General features: G+C 38.1%; 1 protein-coding gene across 2 annotated transcripts in view; it reads right to left on the reverse strand.

Annotated features, from left to right (window-relative positions):
* UBQLN1 (ubiquilin 1) overlaps nt 1-19,303 on the reverse strand; it is a 45,742-nt gene that overhangs the window by 14,533 nt on the left and 11,906 nt on the right. For both annotated transcript variants that reach the window (XM_086685078.1, XM_025931685.2), the window contains exons 2-4: nt 7,131-7,282; nt 4,871-4,986; nt 375-637 (exon numbers count right to left, since the gene is read on the reverse strand). In XM_086685078.1, the coding sequence (XP_086541204.1) occupies nt 375-637; nt 4,871-4,986; nt 7,131-7,282 (531 nt within the window). The remainder of the gene's footprint in view (nt 1-374; nt 638-4,870; nt 4,987-7,130; nt 7,283-19,303) is intronic.

Here is a 19,303-nt window from a genome sequence, read left to right on the forward strand (position 1 = left end):
GAATTAGCAGTTTTCAATATTTAAATCGGAAAATTATTTTAAATAATTCCTGTTGGATTTCACCTCAATGTAACATTCAAATAACATCAAGAAAGAAGCACTTTGTTATTAAGTGAATGCCTATCTCCTGAATCAGATTTTTTTTTCTTTCTTAAATCTGCAAAATAATTATTTACAGTGGTCTTTAAAATATAGCAGAAAATGCAAAGTTCAAACAGTCCAAGTTAGTGCATTGTTGAGTTTTCCTGAATATTGGGATTTCTTTTTGCAGCTTAGCCATCTATAAAAGGCAAGCTCCTTAAGCATAGAAAAATAAATAAGAAATAAGTGCATAATTCTTTAGCTAAATGAACTGAAGTTAACTTTCCACGTACTTGTCTCATAATATCTGGATTATTCAGCATATGACTAATTTCTGGATTTCTCTGTATCAACTGCTGCATTTGCGGATTGGCCATAATTAACTGCCTCATCAGGTCAGGATTTGACAGCATGCTCTGGACAAAGGGATTCTCCATAATCTGGACCATCATTTCAGGATTGGACATAAGCTGTCGCTGCATCTGGCTTTGTAGTTCAGAGAAGTTAGTAGTATTCAGACCCAAGCTACTCAGACCTGCAAGCCCTCCAAGGCCACCTAAGATAAAAGAAAAAGACACATAAGTGAAACTCAGAAATTTTATCATTAACATGATTGTGCTAAAATATGAAAATGCAAAACTGACTCAGTCCATAACAGAAAACCATTTTAAAGCAGAGAATTCCTATTACTTTCATAAATACGTGTTTGATTTCTGTAATTAAAATTAGCCAGAAATTTATTCACTTTGATATTTAAGTTGAAATGATACAACGAAAATATGAATTTCCTCTGTATGGTATAACACATTTTTTTTTTTCTTCAACGTTTATTTATTTTTGGGACAGAGAGAGACAGAGCATGAACGGGGGAGGGGCAGAGAGAGAGGGAGACACAGAATCGGAAACAGGCTCCAGGCTCTGAGCCATCAGCCCAGAGCCTGATGCGGGGCTCGAACTCACGGACCGCGAGATCGTGACCTGGTTGAAGTCGGACGCTTAACCGACTGCGCCACCCAGGCGCCCCTGGTATAACACATTTTTGGTCTTTATCCCAGATTCCTGGCACAGAGATCCTAAATGCCTTAGAATTTCCAGAGTGAAGGGAGAGTCTTGTTACATATTATAAGCCCCTTTAGATCACACACCATTTATGCTAAATAACATTTAGGGTGGGGCACTTAGCCTCAGAATGAGTGGTCGCCAGAAAGACCAAGTGACAGAAGAGTTGATACTTCCAGACCCACCCACCAACCTCCAGGAAGGAGAGGAAAAAGGGATAGATTAAAGGCTGAGTTCTGTAAAAACTCTTTGAGTAATGAGATTCAGAGAACTTCCATGTCGGTGAACACTTCTAGGTGCTATTAGGGTGATATGACCAGACCTCCCCAACTCTCCCACATCCCCATACTTTGCCCTATGCTTCTCTTCCATTGTTTATTTCTGAAGTGTACCCTTTATAATAAACTAGTAAACATAAGTAGTGTCTTCCTGAGTTTTGTGAGCCATTTTAGCAATTATCAAACCTGGAGGGGAACTGTGAGACTCCCCAATTTATAGCCTGCAGGTCAGATCAACAGGTGGTCTAGACCTAGACTGGTATCTGAAGCAGAGGCAGTCTTGGACTAAGTCCTTTAAATCTGTGGGATCTGACACTAGCTCCAGGTAGTTACCATCAGAACTGAGCTACTAGACACCCAGATGGTATTAGAGAATTGGCTAGTGTCAGAGAAACACCCTAGAATATGCCCTATTAAAGAAGAGATGAAAAATATATACTGGGTTATACTTCTAAATGACCTCCTTCCAGAAAACTGGTTTAAGTTTAACAAGTAAACCTATAAACCACCTATAAACTCTAGTTAGAACAGAGCTGTTGCCAATCAAGGAGAGAAAAGGCCAGGACATACAATGGAAACAGATGTCTCTTTAGAGGAATTAAGACATGGAGAAACCTAATAGATCCAAGAAGATGACTGAGTGCTTATCATAAAATGCTAACTTTGTAAAATTATATAACCTACCAAATGCATTCATTCAAGGAAGTCAAACAGGGAATAAGTGCATGGGGTGGGATAGAAGAAGAGGTATGGAAAGAGATTTAGTGGGGGACAGGTGGTAGTTTGAGAGGCAAAATAAGAGTTTCTGCATTTGTCTTCTTTTGTTTTCTGAGGAAACACAAACAGACTAACGTACTTAGAGAACATCAGGTAATATCGAAGAGGAGGGTTGAACACAAGACGTGGAGTTCAGAAGCGCTGAAGGTCTTAAGAGTCACCAAGACACAGGAGGATAATGTCACTTGGGTAAAATAAGTAGAGTAAGAGAAGACAAGACAGAACTCTGGAGAACAATAGCGACCAGGAAAAAAAAAAAAGACCCACAAATGAGACAGAAAAAAACCGTCAGAAAATTAACCAGGGAAAAACAGTTATCAGGAGTTAAAGGAAATTTCAAGAAGAGACTGGTAAGCTGTAAAAGACTAAATTAAAACAAAACTATGTCACTAAATTTGGCAAGCTAAGTAGTCAATGGTGACCTTATCAAAGGAATTTTCAGTAAATTGATGCGGGAAAAAATAGAGCACAGCAAACTTAGTGAAAGGGAAATACAGACAAAACAGAAAATGCCTCTTCCAAAGACGGCTAAGAAGGAAAGCTAAGGATGGGGTGCCTGGGTGGCACAGTCGGTTAAGCGTCCGACTTCAGCCAGGTCACGATCTCGCGGTCCGGGAGTTCGAGCCCCGCGTCAGGCTCTGGGCTGATGGCTCAGAGCCTGGAGCCTGTTTCCGATTCTGTGTCTCCCTCTCTCTCTGCCCCTCCCCCGTTCATGCTCTGTCTCTCTCTGTCCCAAAAATAAATAAACGTTGAAAAAAAAATTAAAAAAAAAAAAAAAAAAAAAAGAAGGAAAGCTAAGGAAAGGGCAGTGGTGGCATTCTGTAGCATTTACATCCAGGATAGACCTTGGTGAGAACAGGCACCAAAAAGAGGCTAACCTATGATATAGGCTAAATGGAATAACTGATGAAGAAAAGCAACTGAGTAAGAATGAGACTGGAAATGAAGGAAATGGGGAGATATATGGCCTCAAATTAACTAAAAGCTGGTCTGGGCTTCAATTTCTTTGCCTTTAAAATAAGGAAAGAGGAGAGAGATTTACCTCAACAATACCTTTCATGACTCTAAACATGAAATCATTTCATCCTAATCTCTCTAGAATTGTTCATGTCAATAATTTTGCCATCTAAAACATACCAAAAGAAGACACATTCAACCTATGATCATTTTTAGAAAACAAGAGCAGCAAAAATGTAAAAGTTAAGAAAAAAAAGAAAGGCAAATGTGAATCCCTGCCATGCCCTGAAATGTTTCCAACATAGTTGGCAAAAAACTGAATTATTAAGAAACTTTTTCTGGATGAAGCAAAGGTATAATCCTTGATAGGTAAAAACTATATATTTTTTTAAATGTCATTTCAAAGTACTATTGTATTTATCATACAACTTAAGAACTGAAAGAAGCATCGTGCCATTTATCTATCTAGTTCAACGTCTGTTAGTTTCTAATACTTGTTTTTCCCCAACAAAACCTTCCACAGAACCTCAGTATAAAACTAATGTAAGAAAAGTGGTTTTGGGGGCACCTGGGTGGCTCAGTTGGTTAAGCAACCAACTACTGATTTCAGCTGAGGTCATGATCTCACAGTTTGGGAGACTGAATCCCATGTTGGGCTCTGCACTGATAGCAGCAGGGCCCCTTTGGGATTCTTTTTCTCCTTCTCTCTCTCTGCCCCACCCCCTGCTTGCACGCTCTCAATAAGTAAGTTAGTAAGTAAGGGGGCCTGGGTGGCTCAGTCAATTAAGTGTCTGCCTTGAGCTCAAGTCATGATCTCACAGTTCATGGGTTCAAGCCCTGCAGAAAGCTCTCTGATTTCTGAGCAGAACCTGCTTTGGCTCCTCTGTCCCCCCTCTCTCTGCCCCTCTTCTGTGAACGCTCCCTCTCTGTCAAAAATAAAAATAAACATTAAAAAGAACAAAAGGGAAAGGGAAAATGGGGGAGGGGGGGGAGGGGAGGGGAGGGGAGGGGAGGGGAGGGGGAGAGGGGGGAGGGGAGGGGGGGAGGGGAGGGGGGAGGGGAGGGGAGGGGGGGGAGGGGGGAGGGAGGGAGGGAGGGAGGGAGAGAGGGAGAGAGGGAGAGAGAGAAAGAAAGAGAGAAAGAGAGAAAGAGAGAAAGAGAGAAAGAGAGAAAGAAAGAAAGAAAGAAAGAAAGAAAGAAAGAAAGAAAGAAAGAAAGAAAGAAAGAAAGAAAGAAAGAAAGAAAGAAAGAAAGAAAGAAAAAACGGTTTTGGCTGATGCAGGAGCTCCTTAGCCAACCCACTTACTTACTCCCAGGCCCCAGCCCTCCTCTGTGTGTTCAAGACACAGATGCAGTCTGAGTCCTTCACTTTACAAATAAGAAAATTATATTCAGGGGGTTAGCTTATGATCAACAATTAGCTAATCTTCCTCAGATTCAACTATGTGGCAGATCAGGTACACATATACTACATCACTTTCATTATTTAAAAAAAAAAAGTCACTTATTTACCATTTGTTAAATGCAAACATAAATTATCCAAGCGTATCTGTATTCCTAACTACTTTTTTAATACCCACAATTAAAGAAGTAAGTTATAGAAGTTATAGTCATTGTTGTGGAAATGATTTAATGTTTCATTCTATTTTATCCAAAATTACCCTTGGTGAAAAGGAGTTTTTTTTCCCTATCCCTATAAAATAACTAAAGACACTTACCTAAACCAAAAGGGTTGCTAGTGGCAGAACCAGATGTGGAGTTAGTCGTAGGAGCTGATGACGTGGTAACATTGCTTCCACTGGTATTTGTTTGTTGAGCTGAATGATCCTGAGGCCTAGGAAAAGTAATCATATCATGGTGTATACAGTGGAGCTAATTATTTTTAAAACAATCTCTGAAATTCCAGAATTCTCAGAAATAAAAGTGTAAGTTTTCAGACCAATTCAAATTACAAGGTAAATACCCTGAGATAACAGCATTAAGAACTATAATGAAACATAGTAAAACCTAATACAATTTAAACTACCCTTCAACTGCCCCTTCTCCTCCAGTATATGCACCTAAGTATTTCATTACTTTCAATCATGATAATGTAAGATATGGAGATAGGTCACCTCACAGAAGAGAAATCAACGACCAGTCACACCACAAAGCTTGACTACATAAGCACCTTTTTAAAGTTTATTTATTTATTTTGAGAGAGAGAGACAGCCAGCCAGCACGGGGAGGGGAGAGGCAGAGGGGGAGGGGCAGAGAAAGATTATCCCAAGCAGGCTCTGCCCTGTCAGCCCGATGAACCTCAAAGTCATGACCTGAGCTGAAGCCAAGAGCCGGATGCTTAACCTACTGAGCCACCCAGACACCCCCATAAGCAACTTTTTATGTACCTTCTTCTAAGTTCTTGAGGAGGTGGGGGGAGGGGCAGTTCTACTCAGCCTCTTGAAATTGTTAAAAGAAATAAAGAGACCTCACCAACAACAGGCTGAAAAATCAATACCAGTAATAACTTGTATGGATATAATTACTTAATATTATCTTCAGGTAAAAAAATAAAGATACTTTATAGGAAACCTCTTCCATGTGATACCAGTTAAGAGTCCTGAATCACACTCACTGCTTCTTTCATTGATTCTAAGATGTACATTTTTTTCATTATAACGCTTCTGAAATCAAAATCTGTCCTACAATTGCTGACAACCAGTCATCAATTGCCATGCCTGCACATATGTATTCTGTAGGACTTCAAATGAATGATTATACCAGACATGCTGTATTTAATACCACATAAAGTGTCTTCAGAAAGATTTCACCATTAAATGGTACTAGTGAAGTTACTGTGTACACAGAAAAGCACAGAAACAGGAAAAGAAGGAATGAATTTTGTATCAGTGAAGCAAATATTTGCTATGGGGGGGTGGGGGGTGGAAATCTAGCATAAAAATTTGCAGAATGGGCATCAGTAGTTTGGAAGAAATTCCTGGAGAAAATACTGTAGCCACCTTTTATGAAATGCTGTACCACAAACTCCACACAGTACAGAGTTTCATCACATGTGCAAAAACCTGAATGCTTATGAAGTCACAATGTGATTCAAAAGAATCACTCAATGTGATAGTGTTAGGAAGAATTTAACCAATTTATCTCACGTATATTTTTTCAGTATGTACACAGAAGAGTAATATTGATAAACTACCATATCCAAAAACAAGTCTGAAAGAGCTCCTTCACTAAATATAAAAATTTCAAGTGAAAAGAAAACCAACAGATTGATTTTGGCAATATTTTTTCTTAGTGATACACAGTAAAAAGGTCTCTTAAAAACTGATAGTGAAATATGGCTACTCATTTGTGGTTTGCCAAGGAGATGAGACACCCCTGAACTTGTCCAAAAATCTCCCTTAAAACAAAAAGCATAGCTAAAAACATAATTTGTCCTATAATTCATATAATTTAGATATGACTGAATACTGAGGAAGTCCCTAAAATATCAAATGTGTAAGCATCAGCATTATTGTATCACATTCATTTTTTTCTTCTTTAATTTGTTACCAATAGCAGCAAATAAATGAATTTTAAACTATTTGAATAGTAATGGCAGAGAAAGCCATTTAAAGACTGGCTATTTTTTAAAAAGAAATACAACTGATTCTTGAACAACATGGGTCTGAACTATATAGGTCTTATTATACTTGGGTTTTTTCCAATAAAGGCAATACAGTATTATAAATGTATTTTTTTTCTCTAGCTTATAGTATGAAAGAAGTACATGACACGTATAACATACAAAACATGTGTTAATCAACTGCTGATGTTACCAGTAAGGCTTCCAGTAAGCTATTAAAGTTTTGGGGGAGTCAAAAAGTATAGTCTGATTTTTGACTGCTTAAGAGTTGCTGGCCCTAACACCTGCATTATTCAAGGGTTAACTGTATAAACATTTTTTCACAGTTTAAAGTTCCGTGTCTTCTAAAAACATACCTGTTTTGCGTTTTGATGACAAGGTGAACAGTAAGACCATCATGAATTCCATGCTGACTCAAAGTATCTTGATCTTTTAAAATTTTTCCAGCAAATATCAACACAAGTTGGTCAGTATGTGATTTGAAACGTTTAGAGATTTCTTCCTTGAACTAAGTAAGATAAAAAAACAAAGTGAATATTATTACAGGTGTTTGCATAGCACCACCCAGTCTAATAACTACCGGTACCTCAAAAAGGCCCCTACTACAGATATGGCAGTAATTCAAATGATACAAAGATACATCTTTTCTCTGTCAGTATCTTGATCCTAGTAGGAAATGAGTATTAACATTTCACTCACCTCTAACACCAAGGTTCTACTGTAAGTACACATATCCTATATTGAACTTTCTGCTAAGTCCTAACAGTTCATTTCTTCCCAATATCCTTGTTCTCTCTGTATCAGTGGTACTAAATGTAGTTCAAGCCACACATAGCTGTTACCCAGTTTACAATAATCTATGCCTCAAATGTCCATCTCCAGTCCTGCTCCATTCTAGTTGAATACATATAGAGCCACCGTCATATTCTTGGCATTCCATACTTACTTTCTTCCCCAACTTTTTCATTCAACATTTATTAACAAGAAATATTATCCACACACACACACACACACACACACACACACACACACACACACAAAGTATTATCCATATGGCAAAGATACAGAGCAAAAGTCTTTCCCTGAACGAAAACAGTTCCACAGCGTTAGTCAAATAAACCACAAAGTACAGAGAGAGAGGAAGCACAAGGGCAGTTAAAGAAAGCTTTCCAATGAATAAAGAGATTTGGAAGTAGCCAAGAAAACCTGAAGAAAGGATTTCCAGGGACAAGAATAACATGCAAACACAGAAAAAAGATCTTCATACCATAAAAAAACACCCTTATTTACTCTGTTAGATCAGTCTTTTCTCATATTTTTATAAAAATCACCTGTGTGCTTAGGCTTTACTCCATTGTCCAAATCAGGACATGTGAGTAGGCCAAGGAATTTACATGAACAGACTACCTCAGGGAATCACTCCAAATTTGGAAAAGAATTACATTTTAAACCACTCTACCCCAATACCCTACAAAAGTGGGTCTCAACAGATGATGGCACTATCACCAAGGGAAGTTTTAGAAATATAAGGAGTATTTTTGGTTGTCATGAGTGGGACGATGCATTAAATAACTTTTTTAAATGTTTTATTTATTTTTGAGAGACAGAGAGCATGAGCAGAGGAGAGGCAGAGAGAGGGGAGACAAGAGAATCCGAAGCTGACTCTGCGCGGACAGCACAGAGCCAGACGTGGGACTCAAACTCATGAGCCATGGTGAGATCATGACCTGAGCCAAAGTCGGCCACTCAACCGACTGAGCCACCCAGACACCCCCACGTTAGATAATTTCTGAGATTTTATAAGATCTTGCAGAAGGCAGGGAAGGGAAAGCGTACAGGGATATAAATAAAACAAGATAGGCTGTATGTCCATCATTGTTGAAAATGAGAAGTTCGTATCACACTCTACCTTTGTGTATGAATGAAATTTTCCATAATCAAGTTACAACATTCAGTGTAAGCAACTGTTTTTTTTTTTTTTAATTCATAAAGCTAATGCAAAATTATGCTGCAGTAAATATTTTGGAGCTTTTCCATCTGAACTCTCCTTCATTTGAAAATATATGACCTTTCTCCTTTTATCTACAATAAGCAATTTCAAAATAACTAAAAAATCTTTGTTAAAACACCATATCAATAATTTGGCCAATCAACAATTTAACCATTCTATTACTGACATCTCATTTCTCCCTTTGGTAGCTACTAGAAATAATAACAATACAATGAGCAGAACATGTGGTTTTCTAAGGACTGAATAAAAATGTACATAAAATGCAAGTATCAGGCACACTGACGGGTCAATAAATAGTAGCTACTACTGCTCTAGCTTTTTTAATCCTCAATAACTCTGAGATAGATGGTTTTTAATCCTATTTCAGATACTGAAACAAAGAGAGGTTAAGGTTCTAATATGGCCCTCTCCTCTCATGACTTGGCTAATTAACTGCCAGGTTAGGATTCAAACCTAAGTCTGACTTCAAGGACCAATCTACCCAGCTAAACAATAATCTATTTTATATGTAAAATGAGATTAATTTAGACTTGTGTTTCTTAACCTTGAAGAAAATCTTACCTTTTCAGAATCTTTAATATCCTTCCAATGTCATTCTGAAAGTTTGTCTAACCTATAATTATATAGCATTTTGGCATATTTTAGGATTTGAAGGTAAGGTGCCAGACTAAAAAAATACATCTATATTTACATTCTGTCAAATCCCCACTAAAATAGTAAAGGATTTTCCAATGCTTTAAGGAGGTATAACTCACATATCATACAATTTGTCCATTTAAGGTGTACAGTTCAGTGGTTTTGAGTATATTTACAGATATGTGCAATCATCACACAATTTTAGAACATTTTCATCTTCTCTAAAAGAAACCAGTACGCTTTAGGTATCACCTCTCTATTCCCTCATCACTGCAACCCTTAGGAAACCACTAATCTACTTTCTATAGATTTCTCTATTCTTGACATTTCACATAAATGCAATTATATAATATGTGGTCTTTGTAACTGGCTTCTTTTACCTAGCATAATGTTTTCAAGGTTCGTTCATGTTGTAGCATGTATCAATATTTCATTACTTTTTACAGCCAAATAATATTCCATTGTATGGATATATGATGTTTTGTTTATTCATTCATCAAATGATGGGCATTTGAGTTGTTTCCACCTTTGGGCTCTTATAAAATAACGCTGCTATGAACATTTATATACAAGTTTTTGTGTGTACATAGGTTTGCATTTCTCTTGAGTATATACCTAGATGTAGCATTACCAGGTCATATGGTAACTCTTTGTCTTAACCATTTGAGGAACCACCAGAGTGTTATCCTAAGTGGCTGTGCCATTGTACATTCCCACCAGTGGTGTATAAGGATTCAATCTCTCCACATCCTCACCAATATTTATTACCTGACTTTTTAATTATAGCCATCCTGGTGGTGTTGACTGGCACTCTCCTGATAGCTAATGACACTGAATATCTGTTCATGTGCTTACTTATACATTTTCTTTAAAGAACTATCCAAATTCTTTGCCCTTTTTGAAACTGACTTGTCTTTTTATTAAGGAGTTGCAAAAATTCTTTATGTAGTCCAGATACAAATCTCTTTCAGAGATAGGATTAGCAAAAAGAGATGACAGAACAAATTGAGACCTTTTAGTCTCAAATGGAAGACAATTTTAAAGCTGGACATCAGCTGGACACCTGGGTCAATTAATTTAGCAGACCCAAGAGAACTGAACCCTGAACTGGCAATGCAGAAAGCTAATAGCTAGATCAGTCCCCAGCATATGTAGAATTCCCAGAAGACCAATACTGGTACCCCCAGAAGCTGAGGGCAGGGGGTAATGAAGTGAGAGATGCCTAAGGCTTAAAACAATGATGATTACTTCAAAGCCTCAGAAACAAGACACATACTCTAAGCAAGCAATTGCTTCCTCAAGCCCAACAAAAGACTGGAGGATTTTCTTCCTCTCTAGAAAGGGAACAAAGTCCTTGGACTAAAGAACGCACAAGGCACACTGAAAGCAGGAGTACACACTAAAATGAAGATTAAACGCAGACATAATACATTGTCAGTCTTTCCCCCTTCACTTCACATCGATGAGACAATGCAGGGAGGGGGGCCTTCACCATCAGGCAGGAAGACTATAATATTATAGTGTCTCCAAGGAGAATCTAACTATTATAAAAGAAAAAAACTTACAGATATGGACATGAGAGTTCTTCCCAGTTACCCTATAGCAGTGGTACCCAATGGGGGTGAGTGTCCCTATCAACCCTGGGACACATTTGACAAAGTCTGAAGACATTTCTGCTTGTCACAATAAGGGTCAGTACCACTGGCGCCTGGTGGGTAGAGACCAGACATGCTGCTAAACACGCTACAATGCCCAGGGCAGCACCAACAACAAAGAACTATCCAATTCAAAATGTCACTAATGACAAGGTCGCAAAACTGCACCAGGGCTATAGTTCTCAAAGTTCTGTCCGCAGATGAGCAGCATTCACTAGTACTAGGTTAACTTGGTGGAAATGCACATTCTCAGTCCCCACCCCATATTAACCAAATCAGAAACCCCAGGGATGGGGCTCAGCAATCTATAATCTAACAAACTTCCCAGATGATTCTGATGTACACTTAAGTGTAAGGACCACTGCCTGCTCTAGGTATAACAGATGCTCCCCAAAATGTAGATAAAGAAACATATTAAATGTCATCAAAAGGATACAACCACACACACATGCAAAAAGTCCTCAACAAATGAGTTGCTAAGGAGGAAAAAGCAAAGAAAAACCTGTAGAAATTTTAAGTGCACAAGGAACACTCACCAAGATAGACCATAAATTGGGTAATAAAAAAAACCCTGGAGGGGTTCCTGGGTGGCTCAGTCGGTTAAGCGTCCGACTTCAGCTCAGGTCATGATCTCATGGTTCATGAGTTCAAGCCCCTCGTCAAGCTCTGTGCTGATGGCTTAGAGCCTGGAGCCTGGTTCAGATTCTGTGTCTCCTCGCTCTCTGCCCCTCCCCCGCTCATGCTTTGTCTCTCTCTCTCTCTCAAAAATAAATTTAAAAACATTTTAAAAATTAAAAAAAAAAAAAGGAATAAAAGGGAACCACTTAGACCTGATAAAGTGCATGTAGGAAATATCTGCAGTTAACATCATACTTAACAGTGAACAACTGAATGCTTTCCCACTAAGATCAGGAACAAAGCAAGGATGTCCCCCCCTGCCCCGAATCACCACTACCCCCACAATCACCACTACTCTACTCAACACTCAATCACCCCTACTCTACTCAACATAGTATTGAAAGTCCCAGTCGAGGCAACAAGGCAGGAAAAGAAAGAATGGCATAGATACTGGAAAAGAAAAACAACAAAAACAAGCAATCTATCAGTCCCTTGCAATGTATGAGCCTTACCCACATCCCACTTCAGAAAGAAATCTCTTTATTTTGGGAGGGAGAGGGAGGGAGAGAGAGGGAGAGGGGGAGTGAGGGGGGAGGGAGAGGGAGGGAGGGAGGGAGGGAGGGAGGGAGGGAGGGAGGGAGAGAGAAAGACAGCGTAAGCTGGGGAAAGGCAGAGAGAGAATCTCAAGCAGGTTGCACACTGTCAAGTTCAGAGCCAGACGTGGGGCTGAAACTCATGAACCAGGAGATCATGACCTGACCTGAAATCAAGAGTCAGACGCTTAACCGACTTAGCCACCCATGCGCCCCCCAAGAAGTCTTTTTAAGCAAATGAGAAAACAAACCAGACTGACAAAAATTATCTGCAAAAGATCCATCAGATAAAGGACTGTTATCCAAAATATATGAAGAACTAAAACTCAACATAACAACCAATTAAAATACCCCAATTAAAAAAAAAGGGGCAAAAGACTTTGATACCTCACCAAAGATGATAATACAAAATGCAAACAAGCCTGTGAAAGATATTCCACATCATATGCTATTAGGGAACTAAAATATAAAACAAGGAGATCGCACCATACTCTTATTGCAAGCAAGGATGTAGAACAGGAACTCATTCATGCTGATGATGTACCATTTGGTTTAGTCACTTTGGAAGACAGTTTGGCAGCTTCTTATAAAGCCAAACAATACTCTTACCATTTGATCCAGCAATTGTACTCCTTGGCATTTACTCAAGGAAGTTAAAAACTTATGTCCACACAAAAGGAGAAAATCAGAAGCTAAGAAGTATTGACAAATGATAAAAGCTGCAAACTAATGTCCACACAAAAAACCTGCAAAAAGATGTTTATAGTTTTATTCATTACTGTCAAAACTCAGGAACAACCAAGATACTCTTCAGGTGAATAAATAAACTGTGGGATATCCAAACAATGGAATGTTCTTCAGTGCTAAATAGATATGTATTTATAAAATCATGAAAAGACGTGAAGGAAACTTAAATGCATATTAGCAAGTCAAAACAGCCAATCTGAAGAGGCCACATACTGTATAATTCCAACAATACGACATTCTAGAAAAGGCAAAATTATGACGATCAGTGGTTGCTAGGGGTTAGGAAAGGAAGATGAACAGGCAGAGTACCTGTCATTACACATTTGTCAAAACCCACAGAATGTAAAAACACCAAGAGTGAATCTTAAAGTACAGACTTTAGGTGATATGTGTCAGTTGAGGTCCATAAATTGTAACAAATGTACTACTATGGAGTGCGGGGGTGAGGGGGAGCAGGGGTTATGGAACCTTTACTTTCCACTCAATATAAAACTGCTCTAAAAGATAAAATTTTTTGAAAAAAGTAAAAAAATGTAATAAATTCATGCTATCATTATGCTAAAAAATCATTTTGTGTCAACAGGGAAATTTTGAACTGATTAAATTAAGGAATTATTCATTGGTAAGGCAGGATAATGTATTGATGTCTTTTAAAAAGGCTCCTTATTTTTTAGAGATACATGCTGAAATATTAAGGGATGAAATAATATAATACATGAGAGAGGCATCAAAATGATGAGGAAGAGGGAGGTACCTTAAGGGAAAGTATACCTGAAACAAGACTGCCTTTAAGATCAACAGTCAAAGCTGAGTACAGGATTCCTGAAGGTGTAACTTATTGTTGTATCTACTCCTTTGACTTGAAATCACCCATAATTAAAAAAATTAAAAATTTAGAAAAGAAAACTATAACAGGCCTAAAACTTTACATACAGTAAAAAAAAAAAAAAAAAAATCCCTCAAAATAAAACATTTTCAGACACACAAAAACAGATTTTGTTACCTGGCATACACAGACTACAGGAAATGTTAATGTGTTCCTCAGACAGAAGAAAATGATCCTAAATGAAGGAATAAAAATTGGAAAGGATATATACACCAGTAAATCAAAATGAAAATTGGTTGTATAAAGCACTAATAATATAGCCTTGTGTTATAAGAAAGTCAAGTCTAGTCCAGAGGTGCATTAAATGGAGCTCAACTGTTCTAAGGTCCTTGCACTAACTGGGAAGAAGTACAAGTACTTAACAATTTAGACATTTTATAAATTAAAATGCATAAAATAATCTCTAGAATAACTACTAGAAGAATAGTAAAAAAGGCTTACATCTACCAACCTAATAAAGGGGATAAATGAAATAATACAAAACAAAATTAAAAAAACAGTATAAAACAAACAGGAAAAATAAAAATCAAACAGTATAATGGTAAATGTAAACCAAATTTAGCAGCAATTACATTAACAGACAGTATGTTAAAAAGACAACCAGACTGGATTTAAAAACAACTTCATGTTGGGGCACGTGGGTGGCTCAGTCAGTTGAGCGTCCGACTTCAGCTCAGGTCATGATCCCGCGCTTTGTGGGTTTGAGCCCTGCGTCGGGCTCTGTGCTGCAGCTCAGACCCAGGAGCCTGCTGCGGATTCTGTGTGTGTCTGTGTGTGTCTCTATCTGCCCCTCCCCTGCTTGCACTCCATCTCTGTCTCCCCAAAATAAATAAATATTAAAAAAAAATGTTTTTTAAACAACTTCACGTTGCTTAAAAGTGATATACCAAAACTGTAAAGAAAAAATACAAAGAATGGGTGTAACCAAAGAAAGTTACTGAGGCTATTCTAATCAACAAAACAGGCTTTAATACAAAAGCAACTAGGTCATTTCAACATGCTGAAGTGTTAAACTCACAAGATAAAGCTTTAAAAGTATAAAAGAAAAACAGACAAATCCAAAAGTAGTACAATAAGATCTCAGCACATTTACCTCAGTAACTGATAGAAAACAGGCCAAAAAAAAAAAAAAAAAAAAAAGTTAAAAAGATTTGAACATAATTAACAAATGACCTAACTGTAACATATAGAACACCGCACTCAACAAATGCAGAATATACATCCTTTTTAAGTAAATTTATAAAATTAGACCATATACTCTGCCATAAAGCAAGTCAACATATTTCAAGTTAAACCAAGCATGTACTATGACCACATGCAAATTAAACACTATAGTGCAGGGGTGCCTGGGTGGTTCAGTCGGTTAAGTGGCCAACTTCGGCTCAGGTCATGATCTCGCGGTCTGTGAGTTCTAGCCCCACATCGGGCTCTGTGCTGACAGCTCAGAGCCCGGAGCCTGCTTCATATTCTGTGTCTCCCTCTCTCTGACCCTCCCCTGTTCATGCTCTGTCTCTCCCTGTCTCAAAAATAAATAAACGTTAAAAAAAAAAATTTTTTTTTAAACACTATCGTGCAATAAAATAGTACCAACAAGAGAAGTCAATAAAGTTCTGGTACAACTGTAAAAGATCTCCTAAGTGGTATCCAAAAAGATGTAACCATTAAAAAAAAAAAAGGCAGGGGTGCCTGGCTGGCTCAGATGGTTAAGCACCAGACTTCAGCGTGGGTCACGATCCCACGGTCGTGGGTTCAAGCCCTGCGTCGGGCTCTGTGCTGACAGCTCTGAGCCTGGAGCCTGTTTCAGATTCTGTGTCTCCCTCTCTCTACGCCCCTCCCCTACTCATGCTCTGTCCCTGTCTCTCAAAAATAAACACTAAAAAAGAAAAGGCAAAATAAATTGAACTATCATTATCAGATAAGCAACAGAGAGAAAATACCTAAAACACCAACAATCAAGAGAGCTTGAATCCAGACTTCATACAGGACGTGTACAAATCAACAAGTCAAAACCCAATTAAAAAATTATCAAGAGACTAAAACGAGAACTCACAAAATAAAAGCTAAATGGCTAACACACAGGAAAAGGTACTTATCCTAATTAATTAACAATCAAGTAACTTCAAATTAAAACCAGTGATACACTCACAGGATGATTCGACTCAAAAGGCCAGGAAAGTGTTGTAGAGGATGTGGAATCCACATACATTACAGGTAGAAACATAAATTGGTATGTTTTGGAAAAATATTTTGAAGTAGAAGCTGAACCTATGCTTACCCTACTGACGCAACAATTTCACTTATGGTATTTTATCTAACAAATTATGTGTCCACAGGTACACCAACAGACATGTTCAAGGAAGCTCAAACCAGTATTCTTTGTTATTAGCCAAAAACATTACACAATCCAACTGTGCTTTAACTACAGAACTGTGGTATACTTAAGATATTACACACAATGACAACAAATGAACTACAGCCACATGTCATTATGGATCCCTCAATGCAGAGCAAACCCAATCACAAATAAAGATAAATTGTGTGATTTCATTTATATATAAAATTTTTATAAAGGGAGAGACAAAATCCATAATGTCAAAAGTGAGGATAGTAGTTACCTCTGGGAGGTGGTGGCTGTAAGGGATCACAAGGTGACTTCTGCGGGATTGGACCTTTGTGCTAATACATGGAACTGTACATTCATGATGGGTGCATTCTTCTGTACTATACATCAATTAAAAATAGGTATAATAGTTGATTGTGAATACCCTACACTGAGAAACAGAAAGAAATCAAAACACAGGAGACCAATTTTCCTGGGCACTCCAATTTCAAAGGACTCAACTGGCCAGGAAGCTAACATAACTAACATATATACCTTGTCTGTGGTAGGTTATCTGAAAGGAACTGAAGATGAAGATGCTCTAGTTTTAGGTAGTGGACCAGATACAAGACATGGAAATCACAACAGAGACGATCACCCCAAAATAAGACATGGTGTTGCCTGTGAGCATCATATCTGGCAGAGACAGTTAAGACAGGTGACACAAAAGAGCCATAACCTCAAAAGCTTAAAGAACAGCAGTGAATAGTTCAGTTGAGCCCTTAGTAATATTTAAGGACTGGAATCCTCCTAATGTCAGTATCTGAAGGATAATCAGAGCTTTCTGGACAGACTAGATGCATGATACACAGTTGAAAAAGCATTTACATGAATCATTATTTGATTAAGCAGCAAAAATGTGCCTGGCACTATACACACATTATCTCATTCAATCCTCACAACAAAACCCCCAGAAACCAAACGAGTCCTGACAGACCCATAAAAAAACACTTTCTCTTACAGAATTCCAGCACTGTTGAAATAGGATCCTCCAATCTCATGGAACTCTTGGTTCTCAGGGGCACCTAAGGCAATTGGAGTAGGAGTTCATAGCACTTCATAGTCAAACTTGGAAAACATCATGTTAGAAATGGTGAGAGAGTTCAACTATACCTCTGGTACTAGACAAAGGGAAACTGTAGAATCTATCAATTATAATCCAGTTCTTATAAAAATAAATTGTAAATTTTGAACCAATGTCAAACAACTGAGACATCAGAACCACTATGAACCCAACTAGAAGACTAATGTAATATTACAGAAAACTGAAGTGACTATTCTGAGTAAATTATCCAAAGCTTGGAATAAACTAGCAAAAACCAAGGAATTAACAATTCAATTCAGCTGCCTGCCATTCCATTTAAAACAAAAGTGAATAAACCTTACTTTTAATTGTACCATTTCAAATAGATATGATATGCTTTTCCAATACTCTATGCTGTATTTTAGAAAACTTTAATCCAAATATGATCAATGTAAACAATGTTATGTTTTGATAGAAAGGCCCAAACTCTGCATACTTCAGATTTCCTTAAACTCTTATTCTGAACCATTTAGGTAGAGGGAAATAGTTTCAGCTTATAGTGGCTTCAAAATTTCCAAAAACATTTCTAACATTTGAACTTTTACCTCCATGTCTGTTTTATTTATTATATCACACTTTTACTGAACAAGAGAAAATCAGAGACTAAACACTATTGACAGAAAAAAAAGGGGGGGGAGGGCGCCTGGGTGGCTCAGTCGGTTAAGCGTCCGACTTCGGCTCAGGTCATGTTCTCATGGCTCAGGTCATGTTCTCATGGTTCGTGAGCTCAAGCCCCATGTTGGGCTCTATGCTGACAGCTTGGAGCCTGGAGCCTGCTTTGGATTCTGTGTCTCCCTCTCCCTCAGCCCCTCCCCCACTTGTACTCAGTCTCTGTCTCTGTCTCTCTCTCAAAAATAAACATTAAAAAAAGAAGAAAAAAATAGCAATCTTGAAAATTGTCAAAGCTGTTTTAGACAGTCCACAGATATTATTCCTCTGCAGCAACATAAAACTTATGCAACAAATTATATAAAATGTTTCCATCTATCTAGGGAAGAATCTTAACCATAAAGGAAAGATTTTTGTAATTTCCTTTAGTTATTTCTAAACTAGATAGATAGATATTCCTATTTTTGTCCTTAGGCCCACGTGGCAACCACTAACTCAAAATGAAAAATATATGCTAGAATAGGCCTCTAAGGATCCATATTTCCTGTAAGTTTCCTATTCTGTTCTTGCACTGACAACCTACAGTAATAACCAATGGGCCAAACAGTTGAAAACCTGAAGTACTAGACATTTTCCCAATAACCAGTAGAATCAAAATCAAGTAAGTAATTTAAGTTAATGGTCTGAAATCAACCCAGCATGTACAAAACAGTCGGGAGCCACTTCTCTCAACATCATCCAAAGACAGATGTTATCGATTATCCAGCTAACCGAAGTTTACCCCTGTGTGATCACCAAAATTATTTTACATTCTACTGAATATAATGAAACTTTTTGATAGTGCTGAGTTACTGCTGCATATATCAATTGCTGTTCTGCAATACAGTGATACTGTTCCAGATTCACTCTTAAGGTGTCCTGTATCTGCTTTTTTACCAGGCTGTCAGTTCTTAGCTTGACAGCATACCTCCTCTTCCCTCTAAATTTGCTATTTTTAAGGGGAGCAAGAGGCAAATAGGTAATCAAGAATTAGAAACCCATATAAAATAGAATGCTGAGGGGCGCCTGGGTGGCACAGTCGGTTGGCGTCCGACTTCAGCCAGGTCACGATCTCGCGGTCCGTGAGTTCGAGCCCCGCGTCGGGCTCTGGGCTGATGGCTCAGAGCCTGGAGCCTGTTTCCGATTCTGTGTCTCCCTCTGTCTCTGCCCCTCCCCCGTTCATGCTCTGTCTCTGTCTGTCCCATAAATAAATAAAAACGTTGAAAAAAAAATTAAAAAAAAAAATAAATAAAATAAAATAGAATGCTGAG

The sequence above is a fragment of the Puma concolor genome, chromosome D4 (genome assembly GCF_028749965.1).
Source record: "Puma concolor isolate L17-30 chromosome D4, mPumCon1.1.hap2, whole genome shotgun sequence".
Classification (NCBI taxonomy): domain Eukaryota; kingdom Metazoa; phylum Chordata; class Mammalia; order Carnivora; family Felidae; genus Puma; species Puma concolor.